The 24,191-nt window shown below is 35.2% G+C and overlaps 1 protein-coding gene across 12 annotated transcripts in view; it reads left to right on the forward strand.

Annotated features, from left to right (window-relative positions):
- LOC115210674 (TBC1 domain family member 5) overlaps positions 1-24,191 on the forward strand; it is an 82,192-nt gene that overhangs the window by 11,360 nt on the left and 46,641 nt on the right. For 9 of the 12 annotated variants that reach the window (XM_029779336.2, XM_029779337.2, XM_036502217.1 and 6 more), the window contains exons 2-6: positions 3,222-3,340; positions 10,721-10,868; positions 19,772-19,880; positions 22,650-22,739; positions 24,082-24,159. In XM_029779336.2, the coding sequence (XP_029635196.1) occupies positions 3,223-3,340; positions 10,721-10,868; positions 19,772-19,880; positions 22,650-22,739; positions 24,082-24,159 (543 nt within the window). In that variant the 5' untranslated portion in view covers position 3,222. The remainder of the gene's footprint in view (positions 1-3,221; positions 3,341-10,720; positions 10,869-19,771; positions 19,881-22,649; positions 22,740-24,081; positions 24,160-24,191) is intronic. The other 3 variants (XM_029779338.2, XM_029779339.2, XM_036502218.1) reach the window with 1 other exon arrangement.

Here is a 24,191-nt window from a genome sequence, read left to right on the forward strand (position 1 = left end):
AGCATTTAGAAAATTTCTTGCACTTATCTACGATATAGGTTATATTCATGCTGTAAGTTTGATTTGATCAGTGCTTAACCAAAACAATTACCACCATATGTAAACTATCTTTTTCAGTGCTTTCAGTTAGGGAACTCTAAGTATAATTGACTACAACTTCAAAAAGCTCTTGGATTAATCCTTTTGTGAAAACAGTATTTGATGAGCTAATAACCTATGGCTTAAGTAAGCTGCAGATTCTAAGTTTTTAATGTACTATATCCTCCTCAGGGTGTCAGGAAATAAGCTCTTATTCATCCTTTTCTTGCTGGATTATATAAAAAATGAGATAGCCTAAAATAATTGGTTTTAAAATGAAATGTCAGTGATTTAATTCACTCTTCAGTAAACAGCTTTTACTTATTAAATTACTTTTGTTCAACTTTGTTGAATAAGATACAAATTAACTCTGTTAATCTGGTCATAGTTGATAATGAGCCTGTATTAACATTTCCAGCATTCAAAATTAATATAAAATTGGCATGGCTGTGTGATTAAGAAGTTTGCTTCCCAATCAGTCTTTTGGTTTTGGGTTCAGTCTTAATTTGTAGCAATTTAGCAGAAGTGGGACTATAGCAGAAGACATTTGTCTTTTACCCTAGTCTCTGGTTAACTGAAACCTTGAGTAGATTTGGCAGACAAAAACAGAAAGCCAGTTATGCATCAATTCCTTCTTGTTGTCCATTCTGTACTCTCACATCTCTCCATGTCTATTCTGCTAATCTGTACTCTCTCATCTCATGATCTGTTCTACTCACTGTACTAAGTTACCTATATCTGACAGAAGTGTACTGAATTTGTGCATATTAGATATCTACTTTCTCTATACCTCTATCACCTATATCTTAGTACTCCTCTTTTCCTTCTGAATCATACTTGAGTGGGGAGATTTTGCACTTTGGCAGTCTTTACCCACCTTCCTTGATTCTCTTGTCACTATAATGTTGTGGACATGTTACCTTGAGAATATACTCTGACCTTATCATATCTCTCCTGCAACATCACTCTACCCTCCCATATATAACTGTATCTCTTCTTCAATCCTCACCTCCTCACAACCCTTATCACTCTGATTCTTTCTCACTAACTCCCTAACACTATTTTTCCTCCTATTACCCCCTTTCCTGACACTGTCTTTTTAACTCTCTCCTCCACCACCCTTTCTCAATAGTATACCTGTGTAACTCCAATAAGAACTGTCTTGGAGTGTGACATAGTGTCCAACCTATGTGGGCATGCTTACGAATTGACCAATCCCATCACTAGGTCCACTTATTCAACCCACCCCATCACCATTACTATTTTGATCCCATCCTCACTTTCATACTAGTTTGACATGAACCTTTCCCTCACCTCTCTCTTGATTACCTCCATTCTAACACTGCTGCCTCTGTTCTCTCCATTGCCATCTTCTCAGAATAAATTTGCTCTATCCACCATAGGAACTACCTTTCACTTTGCAAGGTAACCCCAACAATGGTGATGCCATAAAATGCATTTGGCACACTTTGTAAGTGATTGGCAATCAATTGAAGTCGTAACAATGTAGGGTTTTTTAACCTTGACAAGGGAAGGCAATCTTTATATTATTGGTGTTATGATAAAATGTACTCATTACACTCTGTAAAGTGCTTGGTATTAGAATGGGCATCCAGCTGTATAAACAATGTTGAAAATTGGATATTGGAGCAAGATATGGTCTTCTGACACATTGAATCTTGCTGAACCAGCTTCTCCATGTTGATCTAGATGCAAAAACTTCAATCTAGATGAAAATTTCTTAAAATGCTAGCTGAAGAACTCCTTGGTGAGAAAGAATTTCTGTTTACAAAAGAGACAAAACTGGTAACTCATGATTTTGTGGACTTTGTCCTTCAAGAAAAAAAAGAAAAAGAGTAGAATTAGCTGTCAAAAATATCACATTTTTGCATGTGGAAGTCAGATGAAACTGTTTTGCGTTTGAACTGTGTAAATTAATTTTTTAAATATATTTTTCAATGAAAATCTGACTTGGGCCAGTGTTGTCACCTTCATGTCTTTATGTAACTTTTTTTCATGTTTTCTGTGCTTAAAATTACAAAATACATTCAATTATTGATTTAATGAAAGAGAGTGAGAGAGGTAGAAAGAATTAAAACTAGTTTTTAGTTTTGCCTTTGTAGAACGCTATGGTAAGAAACTGTAAATGAACTAGGGATTAAACCTGGTTTGCAGGTTCAGGGGTCACTCTATAGCACCCATTTTCTCACTTTGGATTATCAAGCCTAATTAAGAAAGACGGTGAAACTTATAATGTGCAACTGAGATTTTACAATTTTTCAAGGTATGAAAATATTAAGTGGTTTAGCTAACTTGATGAAGAATCCTCCAAATCAATTTGATAGGAAGAGCCCATTTTCCTTCAGACCCTAAATTTGAGCTCCTCAGAAAAAAATAAGTGAATTGTAGTTGAATATTAAATCTAAATTTAGTTGTTATTTATTTACAAGTCAACACTTAGCAAAAATTCAGGTATCCCAGATATGTTTCCTTCCTTTTTAAGGTTATATAGGTGTCCTTATTTTGATTTGAAAGAGACTTGGTTACTATTTCTAGCAGGTCTAGTAACCATGTAGAGCAGTAGTTTCCAAACTTTTTTGGGCTGCCACCTCCTTGACACCCAGGTCACATTCCTACTGCCCCCACCCCAACTAACCATTACATAGACCTCTTTCTAAAGCAAATTCAAAGTAACTATATTTCCCAAATAAAACTTAATCTAATGAACCCATTGTTTTGTTGTTTTTACATGAATTGCCACCCCATTATAGCCCTAATTTTCACATGAATCGCAAACCCATCATCACCCCACTTTTCTTCAATGCCCCCTTAGAATTTTCCACCACCCTAGGGGGGGGGGCAATACTGCCCACTTTGAGAACCACTGATGTAGAGGCTTCTTTGTTAGCTCAGGCTAAGTTGAGTTTTTTTTTTTTGCCAGAAGTGAGATGTATGGATGATGATCATGTTAGGGAACTGTTCCTTATAAGGTATAGTTGATTACATTGTCTTCCCCACTTCTGTATTTATTTTTGTTAAGTGGTGCAAAAATTTCAAGAGGATATATTTTATTTTTATATTGAGCTACATATGTATCAATAACGCATTTATGTAATTTTTGTCCTTAAATTTTATTCTTTTAGAATGGATATTGCTGAAAGTATGATACAGCGTTTTCGTGTTGGAGGCCGAAACAAAACTAAGTTTTCTCCTTCAAAGGAGGATATTCTAAACACGATAGAGCAATTTGGAGGTAAGACAGGTAAAGAAAAAAAATATTTTGCCTTTTTCACAATGAAGGCATTTTTGTTTTATATATTTTTACGTGTCTCAATATACATATATTTATGCCTATTTGACCCACCATTTTAGCAAATATTGTGCATAGGATTTTCAGTTTAGTACTGAAGAAACAAGAGGTAACTTCCCAGCATGCTGGGAGTATAGTATAGTTTCGGCTGTTTTTTGAAGCCATTTCACTTCACATATAATGGCCTTTGGAAAGGCATTAATACTGTCAACTGTTATTTCTAACTCCTTCAAAATTTTGAAACTGTATGTCTAATTTAAGAAATGAAATTACATCACCCTTAAGTGTGTCAAATTTTCAAATATTTAGAATATGTTGATGGACATATACATACATATTTGTTTAGTGAATTTATTCCAAGAAACAAAACTTAAATATGTGAGAATATAAATCTAACCTGGAAGTTCAGCAGTAGCATAATGTGTATGTGTGTGTGCTTATATATATCTGTCTTTCTCCCATGCTGGCATTGGTTGGATAGTTTGACAGGATTCATCTGGTCAGAGGACTGCATCATGTTCCAATGTCTACTTTAACATGGTGTCTATAACTGGATGCCTTTCCTAATGGCAACCACTTTATAGTGTGCATTGAGTACTTTTTTCATGGCTCCAGCACAAGTGAGATTACCATGAAGCTCACAAGACTAAGATCTAATTGAGTAGGGCTACAATAGAGGGGGAAGCAGCTTTATGCTAGGTGATGTAAAGTTGAAGTATGAGGGAAGTCTACCTTTTTGGAACATGTTTCTTACTGTAGTGGAGATATATGACTGCTCACATTATACGGAAGTTGGTGGGAGTAGTCAGTGTGTATTTGAAAAGAGAGATAAAGATGGTGGCATGTCAGGGTGGGCCCTGGGGAGAGGAGAATGGGAAGAGTGAGTGGGTAGGGGTAGCAAGAGTGTATGGAGAGTGAGGCATGGTTGGAGATGGGGTAGGGGTGAAAATATATTGAATGATGAAGAAGCATCAAGGTGCTCAGTGATAAATATGAGTTATATGGAAGGTAGGAGGGAGTAGATGATGATTAGAGATTGGTAAGGATATAGGAGTGAATGTAATGAATGTTGGAAGGGTAATATTAACCATAAAGGATGGATGCTAAGTCAGTTGGTTCCTGGTATTGAAAAAGATAATTGGTATTATAGAAAAGATGATAGAATAGATAGTTCTGTCCTCAATTAATAGAAGCTGTGGAATACTGCAGTTAGGCAAGTGATAGTGAAATGAAAAGGTGGGGGTGGTTTGATGAGGAAATTAAGTGTGGGTCCCAATTGTGTATATAAACATACTTCCTGAACCTCAGTTTTTCTGTGATGGGATGGTTTCCTGAAACATTGCATATTGCCAGTTGTCCTTTATCATCTCATTTGTGAAATTCAAACTTCTGAGATCAGCCATCACAACTTCATTCCATGTCTTCGTGGGTCTCACTCGTCTACAAGTTCCATCCACCTAAAGATTGGAGCCTGGTGCAGCCATCTGGTTCGCCAGCCCTCAGTCAAAATCGTCCAACCCATGCTAGCATGGAAAGCGGATGCTAAACGATGATGATGATGATGGCCTCTAGCAGGTTGAAGCATGTTACTTTGTCTAGCTTTGAGATCATACTGTGTTTATAGTATGACTTTAAAGGGATCTACTTTGGATGAAGTACTGCAACTTTTGGCCGCCATGGGTTTTGCAGTAAATCACTAAATCATCCATAACTTTTGTATTATCCTCTTAAATTACACCAAAATCTCAGACAATAACAATTAATATCGCATTTATTCTCTGTGAAAATTATAGAATATAAAACAACTTTGATAAAAACTTATACCTACTTTTCTGACGAAAACAATGCCGTTCTGAACATTTTGACCGCAACTGTATATAATAATAATAATATTAGGGAGTATAACTCCAAACTTACAGAACCCTCTAAAATAAAATGTATATAATATATATTAATTTATTCTACTGCTTTTTATTTTATACATTTATTTTGATTCAAGATTTTATCATTTAGTTCAGTAGTAGAACTATTGAAGGACAAAATTCTGTTTATGGTCAAAAATACACAATGTTTATTATCATTATCTTCTATAATTAACTCCCATTCAATATTTATAAATACACACAAACACATAGTCAACAAAGTTTATTATAGAAAATAAAGATAATAAATCTCCTTGGGTATTTTTATTCTTATAGGAGTTGAACTCTTTGTCCTCTTCGTTCTACCATTGAACTACATGATAAAAATTATCAAAAAATTAATATATAAACAAATTATTTCGCAGGGCAATACACGCACACTCTATGATCAGATATGTATAGGCTTGGTAGTACAAACAGGAATACATATATTTTAATTGGTAGAAGTTACAAAGTGACTTAGGCTAGTAGGCTTTTAACTTCTTTATGAAATTGAAAGCTTTTTTAATGTCTTTAGCTTGGATATGCACAGACTTGATTGGTTCAAGATTTCAACAGAGCTGTAGAGTGTTATGAAACGTAGTTAGTATTAAGAGGTTAAGAAAGCCAACGTGTAATTGTCAAGATGTAGACCTTTGCTCTTAAAAGGTAAATACTTAGAGAAAAGCATTGTATTTTGGGCTGATGTCTCTACCAGCAATACATGTTATATAGGACTTAGAAGACACTCTTTCAGAAGTTGCCTGTGTCATCACAACAGTTCTATCATCACCACAAGAAAAAGATTTATTTGAAAGCAGATTTTGATACCACAGGACAAAGTAGAGCCAACCAGAATCTTATAGGAGTATTAGATAAGAAATTTAAGAAGGAATGAAAGTCCTCATACTTCTGTCCAGAAAGTTTGTGCCGATTTTTGAAGGAAAGGAAAAGGTCAATAAATACTTGCCATTACATTTTTAATCAACCAAATATGAACCATTTTTTTGCACAATGCGTCTCCATCTTTCCTTTAACTTGAAAATACTCTCTTCCCAGAATTGAGGTGGTTTTATGGCAAAGAATTCCTCAAGGTATCTTTTTACATCATCCAAGGAATTGAAATTTTTACCATTAAGACTATTCTGCAGAGACCTGAATAAGTGGAAATCTGAAGGAGCAATATCTGGTGACTATGGAGGGTGGGATAACACATCCCAGCCGAGCTGCAGCAATTTTTGTCTGGTTCCCAAAGAAACGTGCGGTCTTGCATTATCATGTTGGAAAACAACACCCTTCCTGTTAGCCAATTCTGGACGTTTCTCATGAATTGCTGCTTTTAACTCATCCAGTTGTGTGCAGTTGTTCTCAGAATTAATTGTTTGGTTACTTGGGAGAAGCTCGTAGTACATAATTCCTTTCCAATCCCGCTTTTGGGGTGGCTAAGGATCGCTTTCTCTGAACATTTCGGTAGATAATCCATTTCTCATCACCTGTCACAATTTGCTTTAAAAAAGGTGCATTTTCATTCCATTTATAAAGCGAATCACAGATGGAAATGCGGTCCAAAAGGTTCTTCTCTCTCAACTCATGTGGTACCCAAACATTGTAGCAATTTGTATACCCAAGCTTTACCAGGTGTTCATGAATGATGGATTTTGATAGGTTGAGGCTTTCTGCCAATTCTCGGGTTGTGCAATGTGGGTTATTTGCAATTAATGACTTGATTTGGTCACAGTTCTTTCGGATAAAGAAACATCACCGTAAACTGCGCATATTTCTTTGGTTGCTTGTGAGGCATTTTCCCTTTACGGAAAAAGAAAAGCATCACATGCCAAAAATGAACTTATCTTCCATTTTAAAGGGTTACAGAATTAACATAGGTTATAGGAACATAAACCTTCTTCCACGAAAAGATAGCTTAAACTGTGCTCTAAATGGAGGTGTAGTCAAATCCTATTTTATGGACTCAACCATGTTCTAAAATAAGTTGAAAGGTAAGCTACTATAAATCGGCACAAACTTTCCAGACAACCCAATACTTCAGTCTTAAAAAGAAAAATAGATGAATTAATTTTGGCTAACTGACACTCCCACTAAATTCCTCCTTGATAATTTCAAAAAAGGTCCTCTCCTTGATGCATAATAAAAAGCAACTAAGATCTGTTCCACTTACATTGCCTACAGTCATTTTGCCACATTCAAACTTGCTATGTGAGGTCAACTGACTGAATGAAATTGCAGTTTAGTTTATGTAATCCCTTGTTATCTAAAAGGCTCTACACCAGTGGTTCCAAAAGTGGGCGCTACTGCCCCTCTGGGGGAAGTAGAAAGATCCAGGGGCCCGCTGAAAAAAAATGGAGTGGCCAAAAGGGGGTCAGTGGATGTAAAAACAACAAAATTTAAGTTTTATTTGCGAAATGCAGTTTTGAACTTGATGTATAAAGTCGTCTTTGTTTGTGGTGTTAAGTGGCGTGGGTGGGGGTGGGGCGAACTAAGAATGTGGCCCAGGTGCCAAGGGAGTGGCAGCCCCCAAAAGTTTGGGAACTACTGCTGTACACAAAGTTTCATTGAGTACTTTTTTTATTATTGTACCACAACATAAATTAAGTATATATATATATATATATATATATCATCATCATCATCATTTAACGTCCGCTTTCCATGCTAGCATGGGTTGGACGGTTCAACTGGGGTCTGGGGAGCCCGAAAGCTGCACCAGTCCAGTCAGATCTGGCAGTGTTTCTACAGCTGGATGCCCTTCCTAACGCCAACCACTCCGAGAGTGTAGTGGGTGATTTTATGTGCCACCGGCACAGGTGCCAGACGAGGCTGGCAAACGGCCACGCTCGGATGGTGTTTTTATGTGCCACCGACACAGGTGCCAGACGAGGCTGGCAGACGGCCACGCTCGGATGGTGTTTTTATGTGCCACCGACACAGGTGCCAGATGAGGCTGGCAAACGGCCACGATCGGATGGTGCTTGTTACGTGCCCACAGCACGGAGGCCAGTCGATGCGGTACTGGCTACGGCCACGTTCGGATGGTTTTCTTGTGTGCCACGTGCCACCGGCACTGGTACCACAAAGATACAAATTCCATTGATGTTCATCTATTTTGATTTGTTTTGATTTGATTTTCACTTGCCTCAACAGGTCTTCACAAGTGTCACAAGAAGGAAGGTATGCACAGGTGGACTGACTACGTCCCAGGTAGGGGCCATGGGTTATGGCCTGACTAGTCTTGCCGGGTCTTCAGATGGTGTTTTTATGTGCCACCGACACAGGTGCTAGATGAGGCTGGCGAACGGCCACGATCGGATGGTGTTTGTCATGTGCCCACAGCACGGAGGCCAGTCGATGCGGTACTGGCTACGGCCACTTTCGGATGGTTTTCTCTTGTGTGCCACCGGCACTGGTACCACAAAGATACAAATTCCATTGATGTTCATCTATTTTGATTTGTTTTGATTTGATTTTGATTTTGATTTTCACTTGCCTCAACAGGCCTTCACAAGTATCACAAGGAGGAAGGTATGCACAGGTGGACTGACTACGTCCCAGGTAGGGGCCATGGTTTATGGCCTGACTAGTCTTGCCGGGTCTTCGGATATATATATATATATATATATATAAAAGATCCCGGGATCAAGGTGTAGGAAGAAAGCTAGCTTCAAGCAATTCGTAGTAAATATAAAAAAACAACTTTCGAGGACAATAGTGGTTGTGGATTTTTTTCATATTGAAGAACGATAACCAGAAATAAAAGTTCTTTTTATATTCCACGGTAGGCAACCAGGGTTGCCTGGTGTGTGAACAAGAATTAAAGAATGGAGTAGGTAAAATTCAGGTTACATATGTTTCATAGTTGGCGGAACCTCAGAAGTAGTAAAAATTAATATATCCTTGGCCTGAAGAGTAGCCAGTGGTATACACCTCGCTTGGATTTTTACCATTTCTGAGGTTCCGCCTCCTATGAAACATGTAGCCCAGATCTTACCTTTTCCATTCTGTAACACTTGTGTGTATGTGTGCAGGTATGGCTGTGTGGTAAGAAGCTTACTTCCAAGCATATCACCATGGGCAAGTGTCTTCTACTATAGCCCCAAACCAACTGAAATCTTGTGACAGAAACTGAAAGAAGCCTGTCATCAATATATACACATACATATATAACAAGCAAAAGAAGAAAGGAAAGATAGAAGGTACATATATATATATGCATGTGCAAGTGTGAAGACACACACCAATATCTAGTTTTATGTTTCTTTGAATTGAGACATTGTTAAAATGTAGTTTAATATTGCAGAATTTCACAACCAAAATTGCACAGAAAAAGTATGAACCACTCTTGTTGCTTGGTTGTTCCCCAAAATTTGAAGTTCCTTACAAGGCATATTGTTTTATTATTATGCACAAAAGAAAGAAATTGGGTAGTTTATTTTTACATTCTAGAGGGTTTCTGATTTTTTAAACTTGTGCAGCAATTTTGTCAATTTTTGAACTGAAGTAATTAAGAAAGCAAACATTAATTCAGAAATCTGGTGAAATTATAGCATTATGCAAGCAATGAAAGATATTAAAGATGCTTAAGAAGAAGTTAAACCTACATATTTTATTGGAGTCTGGACAAAATTGTGACTGAATGTAGACCATAGGATAGAAGATGAAAGTGTCAATCAACAATAATTTTGTGTAAGTGGGATTTGAAGAAGTTGATGCAGGTGACATTCAGGATTTAGTGCATGCTGATAACATTACTCTCACCTATGAAGACCTTGAAAGGTTAATAGACCTACAAGTTCAAGCTCAGATACTGAAAAAGAAGCTCCTCCACAACTTCTTTTAACAACAGATTTTATCTAAAAGTCTTTGTGAAACAACTTATGTTTAAGAATGTTTTTTAGAATATGATTTGTTTTAAATGAAATCTAAAAGGATTTGTATTTGTAGCACTGAATTGTTGTAAGGAAGTATTGTTATGTAGGAAGAATGCAAAGCATTCAATCTTTAATACCTGTTTTTTTTATAAAAATAAAAATTTATCAGAACCAGTAGTAGCATATTTATTGTTTGGCATTTTTATTTGTTGCATAAATGAAAGAAAGTATATTTTCTTAATTAAATTATAATTTTGTTGGAAGGATATTGTCTAAATATGTCATGTTAGGTTTAGTGTATTTGAAATATACGTGAGCTTATTTGCTGCAAATAATTGAAAGTATTTATTTGCATAAGAATTATGTGTTACTATTCTCTGGTAACAAATTTTCTACTTATGAAATAAAAGTGTGGGACATTAATTCTGTCAATTGAGGTAATGATGTGTGTATATGTGTACACATACAAACTCTCTCATTTTAATAAATTTAGCTTTCATTTGTTGGCACTCAACTAATGCTTATTTATTGTTTTATTTTATTTTTAGTTGGAGTGGATAGTTCAAGTAATGGTTATAACAACAATAGAATTAACCAGCGTATCCATAGCAACATAATGGACAACCAAGATTTAGCAAAACTGGACTTTATTGAAAATGCCCAACCACTTGGAGGTAGTTTTACACACTCTTACAGGTGAAAATATATTTATCCTTTTCATATTATTTTTCTATTTTAAATTTGTATTGATAGTGCTTTTTCTTTCTAAAAACTCATTGTTTTTTACCAATTTTGAATTCTTATCCTTGTCTCCGAAACATTTCTACTGTCCAGTCTATACTTTATATTCTAACTTCTGTCTGTGTAGAATCTCTATCTTTATTTTCCATCCATTTCATTAGGCTGATTCAAGTACTCACTTCCTCAGTTTTAGAAGTTCATGAAATCTCTATTTCTCCAATCATCAGCTGTTTGACTACCTTTCATTCTGTATTGAGAATATATCTACTAATTTTTTTTCTTTTGGAATTATCCTTGATGAGTTCAGTATGTGCTAATCCTCTTGGACTAAAACAATCCTCTCATTCTGCCACATTATAGAAGCTTACTCAATTTTCCATCCTCAACTGTTTGTACCAGTTTGTCTCTTCACTTACTAAGTATCCTCAACTGAGACAATCATCATCGTTACCACCTACCATCTAGGCATTTCCTAAGTTGTAATGGGTCGGATGGTTTGACATTCAACCCATGCCAGCTCGACCCATGATGGATCAAACTACTCTGACAGGTCAGAGTACTATGTCTTTCTCTAATGTCTTAGTTTCTACTATTGAATGCTCTTCCTAACATCAATATCTTTACAGAGTATACTGGGTGCATTTTTTGTTGCACTAGCACTATAGAGGTTGCCTTATTGTCAGCAGGACTAAAGAGCCTTCTGAAGTCTTACATTGCTTTTTGCTTGATTTGATTTACCAGCCATTTACAGAATGTACTGGGTGCTTTTTGTGGCACCAGCTTTTTGTGGAGTCATCTTGTAGATTGTAAAGCAAAGGAGCCTCTTGATGGATGAAAGAATGCCCATTGGTCATTATCATCAATTGTATCTGTGTTGAACATACTTTATCACCAAACGTTCTCCAAATATCTTTTACCATTTTCTAATCTCCAAACATAGCCTTTCCTCTGTGTACACATTTTCTGCTCCTTCAGATCATTTAATCACTGCTTAATTAAGGGAACCCATTCCATTATTCTGCTGCACAACAATTCCAGCCTCTGTTCAAACTGTTTGGGATTTCAAACCTGCTAACTGGTTGGAATTCTGCTGTTTTGTTACTGTCTCCCCTTGATAAAAAGTATAGATGACTGATACCATTCACTTAGATATACATTATGACACTTTTCGCAACCAAAGTTTACCACCCCTAAATCACTAAGTGAGCCACTCATAGCAATGTTGCACCAATACAGGTGAGGGACATGGTTTCAATACTTGGAGTAAATTATCCAGATGCTGCAAGATGGCTGTCAGGAAATCAAGTGATATTTTCAATGATTGCATGGTGTGAAAACTCACAAGCTTCTCAAGTTTCAGCTGGATCTCTCATTAAAGAATTCTTTACCAATTTACCATAAGTCTCCTCCTATTACTCATTAATTGAGATGGCTTTGTAAGTAGCTCTTTTGCAGATAAAGCTGTTGGTAATTCACAGAGCAAAATTCTTATTGAACTTTATTGAACCTACAGTTATTAAGTGTATGCAGTATAAGATAATTGCTCCTAACAGTATTCCTTTCATTAAACACTCATTCTGACCTTGTTGGATCCTAACATCACCATACGCTTCATTATGTCTCCCTGTACCCCGTACTCTGAGAATGCAAAACAATATACAATATCTCAATTCCAAGAATAACCTGTTATCTTCACTTTCCAATCTCAAAATAGAACTCATAACCAAGTTGGAAAAGAATAAGTAAGGGAGATAACTCATCCTTTACGTGCTAAAACATCTTTTGCCGAAATGCAGAATTAAAACACTCCCTCTTTTGTAAAGAAATGAAATTCCTAATGAACTATTAAGATGTAAATTTAGTAATAGTATTTATGACTCTATAACTTTTCAAACATAGGCAAACATATCATTATATTCCAGTAATTTAGCTTCTGCATTAGAGTCACTTTTATATATATTTTTTTATAGCCTGGACCAGAAGAAATTAGCCAAAGAGGTTGAAGGATACCATTTAGAAAATGGTGTCTTATGAAAAAAGTAAAAATTAACCTAGAGGAGTCTTATTTATAGTAGTTAAGAGAGTGAATTGAATGAAGTATTTCAAAAATACCATCTTCCTAATGAGATTTTGGAAGATTCCATGACTTGAAAGACAACAGTACCATCTTCCATATTCTCTGACTGGTTTTTCACATCGTAATGGATAGTTCTGCTTAACATGATCCTTTTTGTGTTAGAAAATGTTATACTTCCATATATATGATTTAGGCTTTTTTGTTACTGTGGATAGTGTTGGTAGTTCCAACTTGAGAGAATGGCTCTTTGGGACATTGGTAATATCAGCACCAAGGAAATTAAGAGGGGAACATGACTATTCATCAACTGCCATTAAAAGAAATTTTTTGTGATATTGACTGTTTAGGTCTTCCATAGACTGAGTAGCTCTTACAGCATGTTGGTCCATAAGATTGTGAAATTAAGGTTTTATAGTTCGGAGCATATTCTCAGCTATAACAGATCTTACAAACATCCTTTGTAGAAAATCAAAGATTTTTTTTTTGCCATTTCATAATAAAGCAATCTTCTCATGTCTGGGTAACATGGTTCCTTGTGAATAGATTGAATAAATTTATACTCTAGTTGAACAGAACATTATATTTGAGACAAAACATTAGTACTGACATTCTATTTTCCATATCAGTGGAAAATGTCAAACCTATATGTAGTACTGTGGTGTTGGTACACAAAATCTTTGATTCAGACTCCTCAATTTATGGTACCACTATTTCTGACTCCTATTTGTAATTAGACTTATATATTTCTTATGTTGATTGAAAACATACAGCATGCTTGGACAATGTGGATCATCAGTTTACTATTTAGCACCCTAATATGTTAAAATTGGAATTTAAATGCTATTAGCTATGCCTTTGTGACTTTTTAAAAATTATCTATCAAAGAAGTTAGAAATAATTAAGTATAAGACATGAAAAATAAGAAAAGATGTTTTCATCAAAAGTTTACAAAGTAAAAAGATAGAAAAGAAGTAATAAAAATACTATAAAAGGAAACTAGGAACCCCTTTGTTTATCAGTTCAAAAAATCAAAAATGCATGAAGTTAAAATTAATGGATTCAACTACAGGAACTGAACAAATGACCATTTTAATGGAAATAAATGCAATTAGATACATAACCATTTCTTTTCAAGAATAAAGCATTGTTGGAATTAAAATTGAATGTGAACAATTGCATGAAATAATAAAAATAATTATATTGTAAAACACTGAAGAGTTTGTTTCAAAATCTATTAAAGGAAACTTGTTTAATCAAAAATACAACTAAAAAATGACTAATGTCTTTGTTTTTAGAAACAATTATTTCTACTAGATTTTCCTTTGTAGAAGTTCTTAAAATCATTTATTTTCAAACTTTTATGTGAAACTGGAAATTTTAAAAGGTTTATATTACATTTTAACTTAACTTTAGTCTGAGTTGGGAGATTCAGTACATTTTTATCAACTCCAACTCCAGTAATCCAAAAGTTTCTCATGATTCCAACTTGTCCTGCCTCTGTGAAGAAAATTTGATTTCCTAGCATACTGTTTTGTTGTTTTTTATTTTGAATTTATCAAATTTACCAAACTTAAATTGGATTCTTTGATAATGTGGGTAAAGTGTTTCTCTTGGAAATAGTGCTGCCAATGGTCGAAGCACTCAATAATCACAGCAGCTACCTTCTTAACTGAAAGGATAAAAGATTCACTTTTAGAAGGGGAAAGTTGTGACCAAAACAATGTCTGGTACATCAGTCTGAACAGTAAATGGAACAGAATTGTCTGTAGCATAGAAAAAAACATTTTCTATATCAATTTTGTTTGAAAGCAATAACTATTCCTTGAGAAATAAGAAAAGTAGTAAATTTCATTAAAAGTCTTGTTTTATTTGAAAAAGTATCACCCATTTGCTGTAATAAACTAGCAACAGAAAAATTTTTGGAAGTGGGTACTTTAAGAAATTTAAGAGGAAGCAATCTTCCAGGCTCTGGTGTTATTTTATAGTTATTTTGACTGCAATAACCAAAGAAATTGATTTTGTCTTACCAAAATTGTATTTAAAAAAAATGTTATGAAATGTCTTTAAATTTCTCTCTTGATCTGTAATGGAGTCACAGCATACAATAATGTTATCAAAATGTAACTAGATATAAGGCTGTGGAATAATTTACTTTTATATGCCACAACATTTATGAAACCAAATGGAAGTTTACTGTCACAATTGCTACAAGGCTGGAAAATAGTTTAAAGACAGTCTTTAATCATTTGATAAAGGTCATGTCATATTGATCTTGCTAAAATATAAATATTGGTATTTAGCAGAGATTATCTATCAAAGGAAAAGCATCAAGAAGAGCAAAAGGGTTGAGAAATCTGACAAAACACTTGTTTGATTTTTCACTTTTATTTTATTATCTGAGAGCTCTCCATAGTGTGTTAGCTCTGTGATGCTTTTGATTAGGTAGTTTAACCTTTTGTCTTATGAATTTGCCCACAGAATACTTTTCTGTTAGGTGCAGTAATGAGATTTGAATTTAAATTTTGTACAGTGCAAATTGGTGAAATCAAGCAAAATTTGATAACATTAGAGGGTTTGCAGAGGCATTAAACTTAAAATCTGAAGATTGTTGAGACATAAAACTGCGTCCCAGTATTACATGTGAGCAGAAGCTGCATATAACTACTAGCAATTGCTATTTGCACAACTTTTCAGTATATTGGCTGTCAAGTTTGTATGTTCTTGGAACTGCATTGATGCTGTCATAATATTACCTCTGAATGGTTTAATAACTAAATCGTTCTACTGAACAATATCATCTTTGATAATATTGTCAGTGTTTTCACTGTCAAATAAAGCTAGTATTGACTGATTGTTAATTAAGCTATTGTGTGCATGAGATAAAGGATGTTACAGTAAAACTAGAAAACTTAAATTTGCAGACGTTAATGCTTTAGAGATTGGTTCATTGCCTGTTTATTATGTGATTAGCATACCAGAGAATAATGGGTTTTTTTCTCATGCTTGTAACATAGGGTATTTCTTGTTGGACATTTTCTGCAGCCTTTATACAGGGTGGGGCAAACAACATCTATCATATGGTGTTCGTTTTCACTGATGCATTTCTGAAGGCGTTCTTATACTTCAATTGTCCAATGTATGGGGCTTATGCACATACACACGTACCTTGAGGTTTTCCCACAAGAAATAATCACACATGGACAAATCAGGGGACTGAAGGGGCCAAGGAATGTCAGCAAACCTGGAAATGAGATGGTCACAGAAGAGAGGGCGAAGAATGTCCATTGATGCTCTGGCTGTGTGGGCTGTTGCCCCATCCTGCTGAAACCACACACATTGAATAGGCATATATTTTCGTTGTAATTCAGGCCGTGCAGTGGTCTTTCGTGCAGTTCTCTTGGATTTTCAAGAGCCCAATAATGACAGTTCTGTTGATTCACTATGCCATTGAGATGAAAATTTACTTTATCATTCGTTAACAAACTGAGGTTGTCATTTGCTTCAAAAATTGCTTCCATCTGATGTGTGAAGTTAAGCCACTGTGCATTGTCCCATGGTTTCAACTGTTAACCAATTTGTACAGGTGGAAATGCAGGTCTTCTTTCAAAATATGCCTTACTGATTGATTACCGATGCCAAGTTAAGTGGAATGCCTCTGAGCAGAGTGATTTGGACTCCGTATCAAAGCTTACCTGACACATTCCACATTTTCTGGGTTCCATACTGTTGTGGCACTTCCACTAGTGTCCTATTCATTAGTGTATCTCATGTATGAAGTGCATTTATCCAATGTAAGATTGTGTTATGGGTGGGAAGAGCCTGATTTCAGTGAATGTTGAAGTGGTGCTGAAACTCATGCTGAACTGCTATGACAGACTCAATATTCTTCATGTAACTGTTATAGGTAAACATGTGATGCTTTATCATCCACAGCGCCATGGCTTCACCTGAAATGAAAAAAAAATGCCAGGACACTACGGACCGAATGGTACTTATTGGACATATGTTCCTCCCACTAGAGCTGTATAGTAGCTATTTTAAAAACGTCCATCCTCTCTGTCTCACCCTGTACTTCCTCATGCACAAAAATGAGAATAGACTTCTGAGAAGCAGCTGCTGAAATAATTTCTTGTTTGGTGTTCCTCCTTTGTCACAATATTTACAATGACAACATTGTTATAAGTGCTAGCATCCTTTTGAGCAAAGTTCACTGCTCTGGCTGTGATATTGCTGTTTCTAATTTCTAGTAGTCCAAGCTTTAGACTTGTCAAAATTATTCTGAAATTAAAGGCAGCCAGTATCAAATTATTCACTGCCTTGAAGTTGCATTCTTTAGCCAGGAGTTTTAAGGCTTGAAGACCTTATTTCAGGTGTTTTATAGCTTGTTGCTTGTGAGTTATGAGCGATGTCTTTCAAAATCCTCATTCATTAGTTTAATGTTGATATCCTGTAAGGTAATTTGTGTTCTTTTAAATGTCACAATATGCTAAAGATTCAAATATTTCCTGTGATATGAAGGCATGATGTTTATTGAGGTCTGGAATACTGGTAAGAAAATCAATGTGTAATCAATGTTTGAATTCTTAAGAGACAAAGCCAATTGAAAAGGAATTGTGTTGGGTCTTCTGGGACACAAATCTTTGTTCATATTTGATTCATTGAAGAAAAGGTAATAAAAAGTAATGATTAGAGATTCTAGCACTAGACTTAAGAAATGTCCACAACTGGACATTTAGCTAAGGACAACTCAACATTACAGGATAAGCTATTAATAGATGTACAGGGCCAATAAACACTGAAGATGTACAGAAAACAGATTCCATCGCATGCAGGGGAAAAACTAGAAGTAGTTGATAGCTTCTGTTACCTAGGTGACCAAGTCAGTAGTGGGGGTAGGCACTCTGAGAGCATAGCTGCTAGATTAAGAATTGCCTGGGCAAAGATCGTAACCGTGGCCGATGCCTGTGTCACTTAACTGGCCCATTTAAAAGTACCCTTCAATCGTTGGGCATGCTTGACTGGTACCAATGTTGGTGGCATGTAATAAGCACCTTTGAGTGTGTCTGACACCAGGGCTGGTGGCATGAAAAAGCACCATTTGAGCATGGTTGATGCTAGTGCTGCCTGATTGGCTCCAATGCCTGTCACTTAAAAAGCACCATTTGAGCATGGGCAATGCCAGTGCCACCTGACTGGCTTCTGTGTCAGTGACATGTAAAAAGCACCATTCAAGCATGGTTGATGCCAGTGCCGCCTGACTGACCCCCATGCTGGTGCACATAAAAAGCACCCACTACACTGAGTGGTTGGTGTTAGGAAGGGCATCCATCTGTAGAAACCTTGCCAGGTCAGATTGCAGCCTGGTACAGCCTCCTGGCTTGCCAGTCCTCAGTCAAACTGTCCAATCCATGCCAGCATGGAAAGCGGACGTTAAATGATGATGAGTTAGGCACAAAACTAGTGATTTTGAGGAATGGGGGCTAGTTGACACCATTGACCCCTGGTACTGAAAGGTAAACATTTACCTTGGTGGGAGTTGAACTTGAAATGTAAAAAGTCAGTACAAAAACTGCATTTCTTCTGAGGTTCTCAGCTCACCAACTTCTGCTTGCTAAATAATAAAAATGTGTGTGGTTTGATGTTAAACCAAAAGGTCTATTGAGATTTGGTTTCAAAGTATTTTTAAACTGGGAATGTTTAAGATATGTCAAATTAATTTCAAGAAGCCAAGTTGCGACTCTCATTAATAAACAATGACAACTAATATTAGTAATTATAAACTTACAATAAAATAGAAAGTAGCTTTGTTTTCATGTATGTTTTTTCATGCTAGCATGGATTAGACAAATATGATAGCAAGGCATTATATTGCAGCCAAATACCCTTCCTTTCACTAACCCATATGTTTTCAAGGAAGGGGTTTCTCATTGCATACTTTTTTTGAAGGCATAGTCAGTGGGGGGATGATTTGTTGACTGAAGAAGTGATGATAACAACGCTGCTCTTTGCATGTGACTTTATGTATAGCTACAACATGCACGCACACACACACACACACACACACACCACAGAGAGAGAGAGAGTGGGGGGAAGGTTTCTGTTTTTGTCTACCAAATCTTCTCAAAGTTTTGTCAGCCTATGGGACTGAACCTCGAACCACATGGTTAGGGAGTGAACTTTTTAACCACATAGCCATACCTGTACGTACATTTGTAAATAAATTGAAGGATACTCAACTGGGAGGGACAGGTCTTGTGTTTTTACAGCAATGAATATAAGTATTGACTAACGCAGTACAATTGTGAAGAGTAATCTGGAATATGTCCAAAGTCAATCATCATCTTCATTGTTTTATTGTTCACTTTTCCATGCTTGAATGGGTCAGATGGAATTTGTTCAGGTAGACAAATACCCTGCCTGTCACCAACCCACACCTAATACAAAGTAATGTAATATTTCCTTCTGGCTAGGCATGTTTTCATGAAAGATTGGTGAGGTTCATTTACAAATACTGTGCAATGTCAGGACTAGGACGGACTCCCCCCTGTGGCTTCTTTCATTTCTGTCTACCAAATCCACCCACAAGGGACTTTGGTTAGCCCAGGGCCATAGTAAAGGGCACTTGCTTTGGACACTGCAGTAGGGTTGAATCTGAGATCATGTGTTCAGGAAGCCAACTTCTCAACCATGCAGCCATGCTTGTAGTTGTAAATATTGCTCATCACTAAATGATAACAATAAGAGAAACTAATTCTTATTTTGTTTTAAAAAATTTTTTCAGCACTGAGTGGGAACGATTGTTCGGGAAACCTAACTTTTTGAAGGCTTTGCGGAACCATGGCTTACGTGGAAATTTACGAAGTAGCAGATTTCGTAGTATTTGTTGGAAGGTATGTATTTCATAATCTGAAAATAAAAATTTATATATGTCTTGCAAGCAAAATTAGCAGATAGAAGTTGCATGGAAGCTTATCTACGTGTGTGGTGGGGGCATTATCTTTTAATGCCCATGTTGGCATGGGTTGTAAGATTTAAGATCTGAAGGGTTGAGGACTGCATTGTGCATCAGTGTCTGCTTTGGTATGGTTTCTATGGTTGAATTCTCATCTTTAGGCTAGCCACTTTACTGTGTTACTTTTTTTGTGGCACCAGTGGTGGTGAGATGATTATGCTCTGTATTTTTTTTAGACACTATAAATATAAACAATATATTTATACTCACCCACTCATAAGTGCCATTATCATGAAAAAAACCCCATCCAGTACACTTTGTAAAAGTAGTTGGTGTTAGAAGAGGGCATCCAGCTGTAGTAAACATGCCAAAATAGACACTGGAGCTCAGCTCAATCTTCTGGCTCATTTGATCTTCTCAAGTCCCCCAATCCATGCCAGAATGGAAGGCAGACATTTGATGATGATGATGACAGCTTCTGAAATGTAAACACTATATTGTAGTCTACTACAAATATAAACACAGTATACATGTTTATACTCCTGAAATGTAAACAAAATATATTTATATAAAAAAGGTGACAGTGGTTGCTGTCGCTGTAAATTTGACTCTTTTCAGTTTTTGATTAAAAAAAAATGAAAATAAAAAGATAGAGCAATGTTAATAAAATTGATGCTTAACCCTTTCGTTACTATATTTCTGACCAAAATACACACCTTATGTGTTTCAATTAATTTCTAACATAATCATAAATTTAGTCTGGTTTCATTAAACAACTATAACTTTTTTATTTATCAATATATTAATGTGATTTTTGGAAGATAATTTAATGAAATGTTCTCAAGCAATTCTATACTATAATTTTTGTCACAAAGTGACTCTAATTGCAGGTAGATACAGGTAAATTCAACAAAATATAAAATTATTAAAATTTTTGTTCAAACATCGCTATAGAAAATGGGTTATTAGCTAATATTCAATTGGGTATACAACCAAATTTTACTATAGAATTTGTTATTCTGGGTAACTTTCTGATACCTATAATAATATTTATGGCAAAATAAGCCTTAATTTCATTTAAGGTTGTGGGAAACCACAAAGTATCCTTTCTTTCGCTTTGTTTACATTTAGCGTAACGGTTCTTTCCGCTGTAATGATTTCAAATAGGCTCATTCGAAAAAGTAAAAAGAAATAGTCTAAGGCTTTACTCTCCTGGGAAAGATTGTGGCTTGGTCCAGTTTCTTCAGAAAAATCACTGAAAGAAACAGTTTCTAAATTTTCACTCCATTCAGGTGCCAATTCATTTTCTTTATTGCTGTCGGAGCTCTTGGATTCACTGTTTCATTTTCGGAAAATGAAACATCGGATTCATTATCAAATACCACGTGCTTTTTTTTTTCAGTCATAGAGTTAGATTTATCAAGGTCTTCAGTAGAAAAGCCTTCGAATTCTGACTCGCTGCTTGATATAATGAAATTCGTATCCATTTTTTGTCAGAATTACAAATTTTGAAAACACAATAGGAACAAATTTCGGAAAAAAATCCCCCAAAATTCACAGAATTAAAATTACACTTCGATCGTTGTACAAAACTGTAGATGAACTGTTTACGAAGTATAATCAGGTGTTTTCACGAATGTACTAAAGAGATTTGCTCTGATATTCTCATTTAAATATGAATAGGTAAATATGGGCGGGTTTGGGTGCATAAACCTAAATTTTTTTCGGACGGCTTTGGGCGGTTTGATAACAAAAGGGTTAAGCAAATAAATGCTGTGACATAATTATTAATATTGAATACCCAGAATTTGTGTGTAAATGGTATTTAATTACTTCCTGCCATTTTTAATTAATTCCACAAAATGGAAAGTAAACAGTTAAAATCTGCCAGAGTTTTTGGATGTTGGATATCTTCAATGAATTTTGTCACAAGATAACAGTTACACATCTTCTGAACTCGACATACTCAAAATAAAACGGATAGTTAAACTTTACAATAGAAATTAAACAAATTTCAGTGTTGTAAAACATTTCTTAATGACAAACAATAAAATTGTGATTTATGGTCCATAAGTAATTGTTTTTGCCAGAAATTAACTTTCTTTCATTTTACCTTTACCCTTCAGCATTCAATGTAATGCTTATTTATTCATATTGTTTCAAATTAATGATGTATTATCCCATAGTCTCCAGATTTTGAAGATGTAATTGTTTAATTTTAGAATGACATTGTAAGGTAGATGTGAGAAGCTGGATCTGGCTGGATTGAGCATAAAATGAGAAAATGGGTAGAATATTTTGGTTGTATATGGCTGATTTAAATGCTAAAGGGTTAAAGATGTCATACATTTTGTATTGAAATGCTTATTTTTTAAAACCTTCTTGTATCTGAAATATTTGTGTGAATTTATTTCTCTTTACCTTTGTTATTTTACTTTTATTTACTGTTAGTAATAACAATTAAATTTATCTTGTTAATTAGGCAAAGTCAGCCATCTTTTATACTTGCATTTTTTTTCATCTTGTTATCTATGAAGAGTCAATGAATCCGTTTATATATACATATACATGCTTATTTATACACATACATAGAATCAGATTCATTGATTTTCTTACATATATATATATATAAAAATTTTAATTTGTGCTTGGAAATTTCACCCAAGGAATCTTACTCTATTCATTTGAATATTTTTCTTTAATCTAGCTCTATTTAGAGGTTTTGCTTGAAGACAAATCAAACTGGCTGATAAAGACTAGAGAATGGCGGCAAAAATATGATGATTTAAAGAATAATGTAAGTTTTCAATGTTCTACACTCTCCTAATGGACAAAGATCTACAGATTTACACTTGTCACTTATTTTATTTGAATTTTGTAATTCTCTGCTTATCTTTTTTAAGTCTATATTCATAACATGTATTCCAATAACTCCCAGTCTTTGTTTTCTGTTTATCTTTGTTATTCCATGTTCCGTACATGCAAACTGTGTTAAAGTTTTCCATTAATAAATGTCTTTCTACAAATATTAACTATACTGAATCACTGAAAAATTGTGGGGTTTTTTTAATGCTTAAAGTATTTACCTTTCACTTCTGTGTTAATAAAGTACCAATCTAGTGGAGTGGATTGGCAGAACTATAAGAATATCAGACTGGCTGCCCTGTGGTATTTTTTCCAGTTCTTTGTATTCTAAGTTCAAATCCTACACAGGTCTAACTGAGTGAGAGATTTAATCCATCACCTGGTTAATGCCACTCCCAGACATGTTGAGTGGAATTAGCAGAGTTCTCTCTGTTGCAAGTTGTTGGATTTGAGCAGATCTTTGTCTGTCTTTCCAACTTGTCTCAGAGACCTGTAAAGGGTCGTGCATGAGCACTGCCTTCCCTCGACTAAAAGATTAAAAAAAAATAGATAAAAAATTCAGTGTATGCAATTGAAGCAGCATTAAATTAAAATAACCATCTGTGTACTGTAGTTAATGTATACATGCCAGTGAAAAGCAAGATGTCTTGCGAAGTCATATTGTGTTGGTCTTTTGAAGGGTGGGGTGTATGTATTATATTTCATCTTTATATAGATTAGTTGAGCCAAAATATATGTAGATTGCATTTGATATCTCAATTGAAATTTAAGTTTACTTACCTGTTGAAATTGTGTAAAACTGGTTCTGAAGTTGAGATACCCCAAAAACCTTGTAATTGTCATGTGCTAGTGAATGAGATATAAACTTGGTATATTTGAAGTAGACATATCTATATAGTCACTTTAATTTTTCTCTGAACCACCAATATAGAATGTAGGTATATACCATAAACTCACATGGCCTGCTATTAATGTTTGCACAGAATGAAGAAGACTCTGAACCTAGCAAGAAAACTACTCTTACACTAATGTCATAACAAACATACTTAACTGGTTCCTTGTTGGTGATGAATTGATTTACTTGAAACTTGGTGAAATACAGTCTTGGATCAAAATACATTGGAGGATGCTGCATTGTAGTCTTAACTAATTAGTGATAATTTAGAGAATTGCATGTAAAATTAGCTTGATAATCACTAAATGCTAATGTTTTCCTGATTTTGTTTTAATCTAAGGTATAATGTGAAGAAAAACATTTTTTTTCTTTCTTGTAGCTCATAATAAATCCACGCAAAGCTGTTGACTCTGCCCATGACTTATCTTTGAACAATCCACTGTCTCAGGCTGAAGAAGTAAGTTTCTTGTATTGTAAAAATCAAAATGT

Source organism: Octopus sinensis, linkage group LG4 (genome assembly GCF_006345805.1).
Source record: "Octopus sinensis linkage group LG4, ASM634580v1, whole genome shotgun sequence".
Classification (NCBI taxonomy): domain Eukaryota; kingdom Metazoa; phylum Mollusca; class Cephalopoda; order Octopoda; family Octopodidae; genus Octopus; species Octopus sinensis.